Source organism: Tetrao urogallus (genome assembly GCF_951394365.1).
Source record: "Tetrao urogallus genome assembly, chromosome: Z".
NCBI lineage: Eukaryota > Metazoa > Chordata > Aves > Galliformes > Phasianidae > Tetrao > Tetrao urogallus.
In genome coordinates this window covers 56,739,097-56,752,379 of record NC_136816.1, presented here as the reverse complement: position 1 = coordinate 56,752,379, position 13,283 = coordinate 56,739,097, and the positions used below count along the sequence as shown (strand labels likewise).

Sequence of the window (13,283 nt, the reverse complement as noted above, 5' to 3'; positions counted from 1 at the left end):
CCCCCTTATCCTCCCCTCCCCCCATAATCTGACAGCCTACATGCCAGCTCCTGCCATTGGCTCAGCTCAGAGGAGCCAGTTCCTCTGACAAATGACACTCAGCTGACGCCAGTGCTGGTGCTGCCAGGCACCAGGGTCTTGATTTTATACTCTTCTTCTAAAATACAATTTTGAAATGTCATAAAAACGACTTGGCTTTAAAACTTCAGCTGACACATTTTCCCAGGCAAAATTTATCCTGAAAATATATACAGAGGCTGGCACACACTGAGGGCAAATCTTTCAAACAAATATGCACACAGATGCCCATCTCACAACCTGAATACAAATCTTTTCCACAGAGCTTCCATAATGTACTTGTCATTAAAAGACAATATTTACCTAAGATGCAAAAGTTTTCCGGGAAACTAATTTTGCTTTACACTGATCTGATCAAGACAGATCTCAACAAAAGGAGCATGACATGACGCAACAACCACTGGCAGAATTCATAAGCAAGTCAACTCTATTGCTAAGAAAGTTACAGAGAAAGCCTGTTCAGTGAGCAGGAACTACAGATGTCTGTGGTTTAATGAGGAAACAGATGTTTTAATGATGATAAAGAGATTTTAATACTATGTGTCTGCCTTCCAAACAGTCACACTCGAAAACCTATCATACAAAAACATTTATTAAAGATTAGTGAATTATCATGTGAATGAACTTTTTTTTTTACTGCTCTTTAAGTCACATGAATGTATATAAGTAAGTTCCAGGATAAACAATACGATATGAAAAGAGGAAAATACTTCATCATTTCCGTCAAGTAATGCTAAGTAAGAAATGGGAAGAAGAGTTCCTGTTCCTTTGATGCAGAAAGAAAATACACCTCCTTCTCAAGAAACGTTTGTCACGCAGGAAAACATGACCATAAGAACACCAATTTTATTACTTGTCTGTTTTGTAGAGAGAAGAGACTGCCAAGCATATGACTTTAGCAGCACTATCTCTGTGAGATTCTCATATTTTCATAGCCCAGTTAGTCCTCATTTGACATTAATGAAGGAAAAAACACAGCATCTGGTACTTGCCACAGTATTTTGCAAACAAGCATTCCAAGTTTAACAATCTGTAAAGTGTATTGATTACTCACCATATCCATGAATGCCTCCTAAAGGGGAAATTATTCACATGCATCATGTTCACAGATCTTCCAACATTAGTGTTTTCCTTGTCAGACAGCTTTATCTGTTATGGTATTCATAGATGCATTCCAGAACAACTGCATGAGCAGTTAACAGCAGGGATTATTGCAAGAATCACTGTAATCCACAGAAATAAAAATTCCCAGGATCTGAAGAAAGAGTTCTCATAGGGTTTTCTAGGTACATGTCCATCCATTTATGCCTTACTTACTACTTAAAAAGCATTAAAGTAATTAGTATACAGAAACTTTATGACAATGCCAACAGTTTGCCTTGACAAAAATCCAGATGCTTTTAATATGGATTAAAGCATCTTCATATACAGCATTTTGTACAGTTGGAAAAGGTTTGTCAAGAGATAGTTTCCTGTCATCCATGCCAAATCAGTGGTTAGAGGGAAATGTGTAACTTCAGACTGCTTTGCCATGTTCAGAAAGGAATACTGCTTTTTCTTCTTTCTTAGACACATATTCATCACCGGTCACTTTAATGCAGTTTTCCTTTATCGCAAGCCTAGGGAACAGGATGGTGTTTAGTAGCCATATACAACCAAACTAAATTTCTTTCTGAATTTGATTGTTGGGTTTATTTCTTCATCTAAGAAAGAAGGAAGTAAGTATGCGTTTTCGGCTCCATAGAACAGGACAACAGTTAGAGACTATCATGAGATAAGATCACATCATGACCAGATCTGTCTTTGCTGCCTAATCCCATAAGAAGGCTGCCTGCTCCCTTCAAGTAAAATGACTAAGCTATTGATTCTTGCACTGCAGAACCTTGTTCTCTTTTGATGTTACAATGTATACCAAAAACATCTGCATCACTATTTATGTTGTGAAACGAAGGCAAAGCTTCAAGTCCATCTTAGCTAAGAATTCTTCCCCTGCTGTCCTTTCCTTTCTTTCCCTCCCAGTTCAGCTCCCAGCTAGTTATCACTCCTGAAGCTCCGGCAACATCCTCGGGAAGCTTCTCAAGCCCAAGCCAAAGGAGCCGGTGTCCCCGTCCAAGCAGCGCAGGCAACAGGCTCCGCTTCCTCACTCCTCGCAAGGATTTCCAACGTACCCCTCGGGCTGCCGGTGTCTTCGCCCTCTCTGCCCTGCTGCCAGTCCGGTGGCGGCTCCGGACGGCGGCGGGCGCGGTGCCGCTCAGCCTGCGGCGGGGACGGGCTGCGGCGCGGGCAGGCTGCCTGGCAGGGCTCTGCTGGCGTCAAGGGGGCCCTCTAGGTGGGTTCTCCCACACAGCGCCGTCCTGCGCGGCTCTGCCTCCCACACACCGAGGGGGAAGGACGGGGCCGTGGGGGGGACCGAGCGCCAGAGCCTGCCTGCGAACGCCTGTGTCGCTGAGTGGCCGGGAGCGAGGAAAATGCAGCAATCGAGCGCAGAAGTAGGCAGAAGAAGATGTGTGCACAGTATACGCTTTGCTGTGCTGATCGCTCCTGACATTTAAAAGATTTCTAGAAATGCTTTTACACTTCAAGGTGCCCAGGCTACACACAGGTCACTTGCCATTCTTTTTCCATCCTTCTTTCTTTTTTTTCCTTTTTCCCCCCAGTGTTTTACTCTGCGCTAAGACTTTTTAAACTTCAAATGACCCCTTGCCCTTTGAGACAGGAAATCCTGCAGTTTAGAAGCAAACTGCAACTTCAATGGCATTAAAAGCTGTGATAAAAGTGTGTATTTGATTAGGGGGTGTGTGGACGTGGGAGTAACGTGATAAGATATTGCACTGTAGATTTTCATAGGTTCTGTCTCCTTAAGCTCTTTTGCTTCCATGGCCCTGTTCTGCAATACCCCAAATTAGCCCTATTAAAGTTGATACCATTCTGAAGAGAGAATAAAATATTAAACTACTTGAATGTGATAATGCAGTGAAATAGTATTTAATTCAGTCATAAAAAGTGAGCTTCTGCTGCTGCACACATTGTATATACTGTGTGTTGCACTTTGAAGAACTGGAGCACCAAAATACAATAGATGTCAAAATTTAAAAAGGCTCCAGAAACATTTTTTGTCCTCCTACTCTATGCAGAAGGCTGGTTGCTTATTTTTTCATTGAAATGTAGCTGCAATAGAAAACAGATACTCTGTGTAACAAAAGGTGAGAATGAAAATTAGCCTTTTTCAGTAAGAATTTAGAAAGCAAAGCATCCATGTTCACTGAAGATATTCAGTATAACACGTAAAAAGATCAGGTAAAATGTTACAGCTTTTATGATATGTTTATGCTTTACATTAAAAGCAGCACTCCCCCCCGCAACTCACTAACTTTGGGATTTATGAGATAAACATTTAAAAAAAGTATAAACAAAATTGTGAAAACTGCAAGGATGTGTCATTCATCTGAGTGTAAAAAAAATATTACCTCTAACTAATCCAGTTGTCTGTTGCTTTCTCTAGGCTAGATCCACTTCCTATGAAATATTAAGTACACCAAATGCTACACAAATCTGCACTGTCATTATTATTTCATACTGCGCTCACCTAACTGAGTACTTGCCTGATCATCTCTAGGCACTGACATTTTCCACACTAGACTTAATACATTGCACTGTCCTGAGAAAGTGTGCACCAGTGTGCCAATGAACGCATTTGGAATTCGCTAATGAGACTGTTCTGCATCTATACGTCATGAGGAAACCAGTTTATTTGTCTGTCTCTAGTAATAACTTCAGCACAAACTGATTCAACTAATTTCATTCAGAAGCAGAGTTGCAGAAGGAGGGTAAGCGTACAATAAAATTACTTGATAACATTACCTTCAGAGTTCACCAAAGAAAGTGGAATACAGAATGTACAGGCTTTCTAGAGGAAGGTTAAGCTCAAAACAGGGATCTTAATCAGCAAGAAATTTTTGTTACATTTCTAGGATAGGCTGAGGAGATTGCTACTCAGTTCAATTTGAAAAATGCCATTTGTCCAAACAACATTTGGACAAATAAAAGGGCAAAAATAAGCATTTAGGTACGTCAGTTCCAAATCAGCTTCACCAACCAAGGTCTCTGAAACAGTATGTACAATTCAATTCAAGGGAAAAAAAAAAAAAAAGAAAAAGTTAAAAAAACAATTCAGAGCAGGTTTGGCTTTGATCTCTTGGTTCTGCTATTAGGACAGTGCTCTGATAATTGGAATTTATGCTATCGGAAGGTCTAGTGCATCTTCCCAAGTAGTGCTTAAGTAGTGCACACAGACAGAGAGATAGTCTGCAAGTGATATTGGTTCTTTCCAGAAACATAGAAGTCCCAGATCATAGTCCCTTTAAAAGATTTCCTTGATAATTTTCTACCAAGATTAATTAGATAATGGATTATGCATGTTGATAGCATAAACTAGTCTGCAGCGCTTCTCATTTTAAGACAAAAGGTCACATTGGACTATAGAGTGAGGACCTACCCTTTTATTTCTCTCTCTTACTGGTCTTAGGAGTCTTGCATTTCTGACTGCCCAGTGAAATATCTAATCAGAGAGCAGTAAAAAGTGTGTCTCATGAACTTTCTAACTGACCTGTTAGCATCTTTGTTTCAGTCCTGTTCTCTGAGGTCAGAGAAACCAAAGAGGACTATTTGCATTTCCATTCCTTAGTTTCTAGATGTATTTTCTCCCCACAACACTCAGATTTTAACTGCCAGTGATAGCAGTACATTCATTCAAAAAGTGACTAACACTTGGGTCTGTCAACCTCTTCTTAGATGTGCAAGTGCACTAGCAGATTAAAGGCTTTCCTTTGTAACATTCGTGGTCCTAATAACAGGGCTAATAGGTGTGAGAACTGCCTTTCTATCAGTGACACGTCTTAATACAGAATCAATGCAAACAATAATACTGTGTATACATACTGGTCATGAGAAACAAGTGGCAAGTGGCATATATAAAGCTTTTTTTTTTTTTTTTTCCCAAAAAAGAGCCAAAGATCACTAAATTAAATGTTTTGGTAACAATGCAATAATGATTAGGACAAATGATGCCTCTAGGAAGGTAAAATTAGCACTTAAAGAAATGCTGAAAAGCCAGCTATAAGTAATATAATTTCATCAGTGTCGCAGGTGAAACAGTGGCAATGACCTACAGCAGCTTTTATAGATATATATGCATTATAAATAATGCAAAATAAGCTGTTGAATTCAGCCTGTAGATTCTGAGCACATATCAATGAAAAAAAAAAAACACCAACTCATCCTATCAAACTTGGCAATTGTATAAAAAGAATGACATACAAATTATCTGCAATACTACAAAAATACAATGATCAAATCTATACATGGACAAAAAGTGTGGAGATGACAATTACCCATACGTGGAGCTTATTTCTATGTTTTGATCATTAGAATCCCTTTATTATTTATAAATATTCCTTGAAAACCATATAGTTTAAAAAATCAACATAATTAATGAACTGCTAAGAACTATGCATTCCACTGTTAAAGGTTTATTACATAAACACACAGCAGGTTTATTTGTCTCTGTTCTTCCTATCCAGTCTTCTTGAATCCCTGCAGGACTTCCCCCTCAAACAGAATGCAAGCAATATGAATGTTTGGTTTCATGCTACAGAAACACGATTCTGGTGGGCTCTGACACAGTCTCACATGACTTCACTCTGAACTGAAGAATGACAGAGCAAATTGTTTCTCTATATTCAGAAGAGGTCTAAATGAGCGCTATGCAGTGTGTATAGAACACACTCTACACAACTTGCCCTCAAGGCTTCAGAGCAAACTTAGGACCATGATTATCTCACTGAAATTAATGCTGAAAGAGGAAACTTCAAAAACCATATAGTTCCCATTTGAGCAACAATCATGGATTAAGTAAGGGTGCTAAGAGCTGCTGGCTATCCCTTAGGAAGAAAAAGGACTTAATTATCAAGTATATTTTTGTTCTAAAAGTGATATGTTCAACTCTAAATGTAATTTCAGCAGAATATAATCTATCCAAGCCTCAGCTTTTTTTGAAGTCCAAAGAATCTTCAGGTCAACAACTCAAAAGAATCAATATTTTCTGTCTTCTATTTTCTTCTTAGCATTTTTCAAATGTGTTTTAATTTCTTCTCAGTCCTCCCTTCTCCCTGCTCTCCAGTTGTCCCATCCCATCGTTGTCGCCCCCGTCCCCCAATTAAAGAAAGAAATGGGTCTCAGGTAGCCTTACCCTAACATGCAAGATTTGCTCAGTTGTAACAAAAATCATTATTGCTGAGAATCTCACTCAGTAAACTACACTTCTTGGTAAGGCTTTGCTGCACCTTTTATTTCCTAATGTCCTAATCCAGGTATTAGGAAAAGGTTCTTCACCAAAGTGGTCAGTCCCTGGAACAGGTTGCCCAGGGCAGTGGTCACAGCCCAAGGCCCCTAGAGTTCCAGGAGAGCTTAGACACTGCTCTCAAACATGAGGTTTACATTTTGAGTTGTCCTGTATGGAACCTGGAGCTGAATTTTGTGATCTTTGAGAATCCCTTCCAGTCCAGGACATTGCTAAAGTCATATAAATTTAAACTGAGATAGATGGAGTAATCTGGAAAAGAATGTCGGTATCTCCCTGAGAGAGTAACTACCTTCTTGTCTCACTTGAAGAGAGAGAGTCCTTCTCTCCTTGGCTTTACAGGTCAGTGATCCTTGAGGAAAAATTACTATAGCTATCTGGCATAGCAGCCTACCTCTTTAAATTAGGCTGGTCATGCTCACAGACTCATCTCTTCCCTATTGCATAAGAAAGGGTTCAGTGCCTTAAAGAACATTCTACAAAGGTAAACAGAAACTTTACATGTAATGACATTGCATTACCGGTTTGGATGTATATCTGTTATGAAACAGCTAACTATTTCCATCATCCAGCCACAAATTCAAAAACTGCATGTTACTGAAACTACTAGGTACAACTAACAATCCCAGAAAAAAAAAAAAAAAAAAAAAAAAAAAAGGAAAAAGTTATTTAAGAAAACCTTTTTTTTTTTTTTTTTTTTTTTTTTAATTAACAACAGTTAATATTGAAATGTTCAGGAGGCTATGCTGAGGCACATGGAAAATAGGGAGGTAAGGACAACCTGCATGGCTTCACCAGGTCTTTCCTTACCAACCTTCTGTGATGGTGCACCTGTGTCAAAGGCAAGGGAAGAGTCACTCAAATTATAGAATCAAAGAATCATTTAGTGATATGGGTTGGAAGAGGCCTTTAAGATCACCTAGTTCCACATCCTTCCCCCTCCCCTCATAGGCGGGGACACTTCCCTCTAGACCAGGTTGCTCAAAGCCCCATCCAGCCTGGCCTTGAATGCCTCCAGGGAGGGAGAATCCACAAACTCTCAGGGCAAACTGTTCCAGTGTCTCACCACTCTCACAGTAAAGAATTCATTCCCAATATCTGCTCTAAATTTACACTCTTCCAATTTAAAACCATTTCCACTTGTCCTGTTGCTGTATGTCCTTATAAAAAGTCGCTCCCCAGCTTTCCTGTAGGCCCCCTTCAGGTATTGGAAGGCTGCTATAAGGCCTCCTAGAGCTTTCTCTTCTCTAGGCTGAAAAGCCCCAGATGTCTCAGCCTGTCCTTGTAGTGGAGGTGCTCTCTCTGATCACATCTGTGACTGTCTTCTGACCTGCACCAACTGCTCCATGCCCTTTGCGTGTTGGGGGCTCCAGAACTGGATGCAGTATTGCAGGTGGAGTTTTATGAGAGCCGAGTAGATGGGCAGAATCACCTTCCTGGACCTTCTGGACATACTTCTGTTGATGTCTCCACCCAACCTATGTCTCTGTTTGGGACTGCTCCAGTCCAGGTGCAGGACCTTGTCCTCTATCCAGACTTCAGTAAGGAATCTGACACAGTATCCCTCAACATCTTTTTCTCTGAATTGGAAAGATATGGATTTGATGAGTGAATTGTGCGATGGACAAGGACAGGGTTGTGAGATTGTACCCAGAGAGTGGTGGTCAATGGCTCAATGTCCAAGTGGAGATAAATGATGAGTAGTGTCCTAAGGGGGTCAGTTCTGGGATCGGTGCTCTTTAATATGTTCATCAATGACAGTGAATGTGGGATTGAATGTACACTCAGAAAGTTTGGTGTTCAAGTCTGCACCTGAGTCACTCTATCTATATAAGCTGGGGGAGGAAAAAATAGAGCACAGCCTTGCTGAAAAGAACTTGGGAATATTGGGGAATAGCAAGCTGGACATAAGCCAGAATGTTCCCTTTCAGTCCAGAAAGCCAACTGTGTCTTGGCCTGAATCAAAAGAGCATGACCAGCAGGTGAAAGGAGGTGATCCTGCCCCTTCACTGTGCACTGGTGAGACCTCAGCTGGAGCACTCCTCAGTACAGGAGAGACATGGACCTGTTGATTCATGTCCCAAGGAAGGCCCCCAGAATGATCCAAGGGATGGAATATCTCCCTGTAAGGACTGACTGAGAGCTGGGGCTGTTCAGCCTAGAGAACGGAAGGGCCTGAGGAGACCTGATAACAGCCTTTCAATGTCTAAAGAGAGCATAAAAAAGAAGGGAACAGACTCTTCAGCAGGGCTTGTTGTGATAGGCCAAGGGAAATGGTTTCAATGAAAAAAGAGGAAATTTAGACTAGACATAAGAAAAAAGTTCTTTACAATAGGGTGGTGAGGCACTGGAATAGGCTGCCCAAGCTGGTGGTGGATGCCCCATCCCTGGAGGCATTCAAGCACAGGCTGGATGAGGCTTTGAGCAACCTGATCAAACTGTAGGTGCCCCTGCTCATTGCAGAGGAGTTGGACTAGATGATCTTTCAGGATCCCTTTCAAATCATGTGGTTCTATGATTCTTTAATAAACCTAAAAGAAAACCTAAAAGAAGACTCAGAGGTGATCTGATCAATGTCTATAAATGCCTAAGGTGCGGAAGGCAAAGGGACAAGGCCAGACTCTTTTCAGCACAGAGTGGCAACAGGACAAGGGAAAAAGGCCAAACTGAAGCATAGGAAGTTCCACACAAATGTGTGTAAGAACTTTTCATGGTAAGGGTAATGGAGCACTGCAACTGGCTGCCCAGGGGGGTTGTGGAGTCTTCTTCTCTAGAGACGTTCTAGACCTGCCTGGATACCTAACTGTGTAGTCTAGTCTAGGGAGCCTGCTTTGCAGGGGTGTTGGACTCAATGATCGCAAGAGGTCCCTTCCAGCCCATACAGTTCTTTGATTCTGTGATTCTGTGATTTTATAATTTCTAACATGAAAATTATTTTCTATTATTTTTAATAATACTCGATTTCAAACGTATTGTTCAGAGTATTTGAATCTTGAGTGACAAGTTAGGATGAAACATCACTTGTGCATACCTCAAGAAAAGAATAACAGAGGAATTCAATTTATTCCATTAAATTCTGATTATTCCATGAGAAGAAACTTAATGTGAAAGCAAACATTTGATATAAAATTATTTTGTTAACATAATCATGTTATCGTCAACTTAATAAATGAGGCTTAAATAGTGATTATTTACTTTGCTCACAAAGTTGTCTGCTAAAACTGGTCTCCATTTTCAGTTCTTTTTTCTCAAATTTGAATACATTGAAGAAGGAAAAGGTAACAGAAGAAATCTCAGTAGCAGCCCATATTTAGATTAAATGAAAAACAGCACTGATGACTTCTGGAAAGACTTCTACTCTGCCTCTGTGTAAGATGAAGTTGATGTTAGAATTCAATCATTAAGCTGAGAATGTTAAATGAAAAAGCGGGATCTTTTCAGATGCTGAAAAATATCGACATGAAAAGGCATAAATATTCATTGGAAAAATGTTCTGTTTGTTTTTAATCAAATTCTCTATTCATATTAACATCACCTTCTATGTTGTGGAGAAAAGGAAATCTTAGTATGTTTTTTGTAAATGCTTGTATTTCGTTTTTTAATAATTTGTATTTGTATTAATGTAGTGAAGATGGCTTATCTCCACATTGCTATGCATTCATTATATGTATTCTGAACACAGCTAGATTTTATAAAAGAGAAATAAAAGCTTTCAAAAACTAGATAATTTTTTTTTTTCTGGATGTCAGCATTGTAGTAGAGTAGTAATTGTTCTGAGATGTCATTTCTTTTCACAGATCTTATTTTTCTATTAAATATACTATTCTACTGTACTCACATAACTAATACACTCACATAAACTAATATGAAATACTCACATGAAATAATATTCAGTTTATGACTTAATTATCTACAATATTTTAGAATATTTGAATTATCTTTTTGCTTTTAAAAAACTGAAATAATGGATGTATAGACTGCGCACTGGGAATCCTGAAATTTCTCCAGACACCTTACTGAACTTTCTGACACAATGCTTTCATTTTGAACAATATATCCTCCAGTTTTCTGTTACCTTTCATATAGCTTATATGAAAAATAAAACTAACATTAATATAATCTATTTCTGAAATTACGAATTTTTATACTGGACAAAGTACACCAGTGAAAGAAAGCCCATCTGCTTGCCTTGGTTAGCCTTGTTTTAGTTGCTTTTAATATTGTTCGTATATAAATAACTTCTGTCAGTGTGTAACTTAATCATCACAAAAAGTATTATGTGCAAAAAAATCAGGAACTGCAAAATTGTAGGTTTTCAATATTGAGATTATGCCACAAAAAGGGTTAATAATTATGAAAGAAATACAAGTAAGTTTAGGTACTGAATTTGTCTTTCCCTCCTGGTCAGCCTGTCCTCACAGAAATGAATGGCTTTTCTATGTTCTTGTATAGTTTTAAAAGTTTGAGAAGGTTTATAAGAATTATATTCCTTCCTACTTGACTACTACAAGATCTTGTAATCTGATTCTTCTCTGAAGTGATGGTTTCCTATTGCTGAGTGATATGAAAGTGTCACTGTACTCCTACAGTCTTCTGTTTATAACACAGCTATAAATAAGAATTCTAAGTGAAATCCTGGGACTCTAGTAGTAATGTTCTGGCAAAACTTGTCATCTCTCACATCTGCCCTAAAATTCTTCTGCCGATACCGACACTTTTTATCTGAACCAGTTATTCTAACACTTCTTTGTCTAAAAAATAATACTAAGATGGCTGAAATCAACCTAATGTAGTAAGTACATACTTATTTTATACAAAATCTTTTATGCAGAATCAAAAAATATTTAAAAAATATTGGAAGGGACCTCTGGGTCCATCTGGTCCAAATCATTCTCCAGCAGAAACACCCAGAACAGGGTGCCCAGGCCCATATCCAGATAGCTTTTGAAAATCTCCAAGCAAGAGACTTTAGGACTTTTCTAGGCAGCCTTTGCTAGTGCTCTATCACCTGCTCAGCACTAATGTGCTTCCTCATATTCAGAAGGAAACCCTTGCATTCCAGTTTGTGCCCATTCCCTATTGTCCTGGCATTGAGCACCACTCAAAAGGGCTTGGATCTGTCCTTTTTGCACCTTCCCTTCAGATATTAGCGGCAATTGGTGAGACCCTCTGAACCCTCTCTTCTCCAGGTTGAGCAGCTGCAGCTCTCTCAGCCTCTCCTCACAGAAGTGCTCCTGTCCCTTCAGTATCTCAGTGGCCCTTCACTTGACTCTTTCCTATATGCCCAGGTCTCTTTTGTACAGGGAGCTCACAGCTACAGAGAGTAGTCCAAGTCTGACTTACACAGTTCTGAGTAGAGGCACAGGATCTCCTCTCAACATGTGGTTGATACCCTGCCTAATGCAGGCAAGAATGCCATTAGTATTCTTAGTAGTAAGGGCATGTCACTGATTCAGATTCAACTAGGTGTCCACTAGCACTCCTGGGTTCATCCCTGCAGAGCTACTTTCCAGCTGAGCAGCCCCCAGCATGTACTGGTGTCTGCAGAGGACTCTGCATTTCCCATAATTAACCTGTATGAGATTTTTGCCATTTGTCTTGGTGTCTAGTATTTCTCGTCTTCAAAAGTTGTGGGGTTTTTGTTTGTTTTTCTTATTTTAAATAAAAGGCCACGGCATTTGTCCAGATGATTTCCTGTCTTTTGAATTCCAAATAAAACTATTACTGTTACAGCAATTGTGATTTTATAATCTTATTAACAATTCTCACTAAAAGACTGAGACTGCCTGTACCAGTTCTTTAAAGATTTTCAAACAACGATCATCCAATCTCTGTACCTTGAGAGCATTAATATCTGAGGTTTGCTTCCATGCAAAATACATTAATTCAGATTTACATGCCTTTCTTCCTATTATCCTGAATGCCTGTCCTGATACTTAAAATAATTTTCCCAATTAAAACTAAATGAAAGATATTCCTCTATTTCTTGTAATTCCAAAGGTGGTTGTCCAGCACGAATTTACGCTTCTTGTTATCTTTCTTTACACTGCTTTTACAGTTCATAAATCTTTTGTTTTCTGTTGAATCACTGTGTGTTTGTCTGATACATAGATCTTATAACACTATCCAATCCTTAGAATTGTTAAAAAACTTTTTGCAATTTTTTTGTCCTTAGCTCAAACATGGGAAGTTATACTGGAAGGCTTCAGTCACGATATCAGAATTCCTGCTACAATATATATATATTTTTAATTTTAATATAGTTGAGATGTTTCTATTCAAATTGAAGAACACTTGGAGAAGCATCCCTTATAATATTAGCACAACTCATTTTTAGCTATGTGATATCTTCCTTTCTATTTCAAGAATATTTTTCTCTGCTCATAACTGTAATCTCTCTTCCTCCATCTGTGAAAGTGTTAAGCTAACTTCTGCAAACTGACAACAAAGTTATTTTCCAATGACCTTTCACAAATGCCTTTAAAAAAATTCTACAAACCTACAGGGAGTACACACACAACGTACATCAGACAGTGCCATCTTCCAACCTTTGCACAAAAGTTTTTATAAATAATTTTTCCTTACTTGATAGGACAGTAATTATGATCGTAATTGCTCTGTGTACACAATTTGTATATCTGTGTACAGAGACTTCTAGCAATAATCAACAACAACTAATATTCAAACAAAAAATGATGCATTTTTAACTTGCATTAGAATACAAGAGCTAAAGCTCATTAATAAAAACTTGCAACCACTTGTAAAAACTTGTAACCGTCGGCTACTTAAGGGAAATGTAGTAAGAATTTGGCCGTCATATTCTCTGTTTTCTCAGAATTCAGGAAAA

At 38.9% G+C, this 13,283-nt stretch overlaps 1 protein-coding gene across 4 annotated transcripts in view; it reads right to left on the bottom strand.

Moving 5' to 3' along the window:
- PDE4D (phosphodiesterase 4D) overlaps positions 1–13,283 on the bottom strand; it is a gene marked incomplete at both ends in the record, with an annotated part of 482,189 nt that overhangs the window by 259,022 nt on the left and 209,884 nt on the right. The window contains one exon of one of the 4 annotated variants that reach the window (XM_079548418.1): positions 1,133–1,179. The exons of the other annotated variants lie outside the window; for them this stretch is intronic. Within the exon in view, the coding sequence (XP_079404544.1) occupies positions 1,133–1,179 (47 nt within the window). Of the gene's footprint in view, positions 1–1,132; positions 1,180–13,283 lie in introns of those variants that run through there. 4 annotated transcript variants of the gene reach the window in all.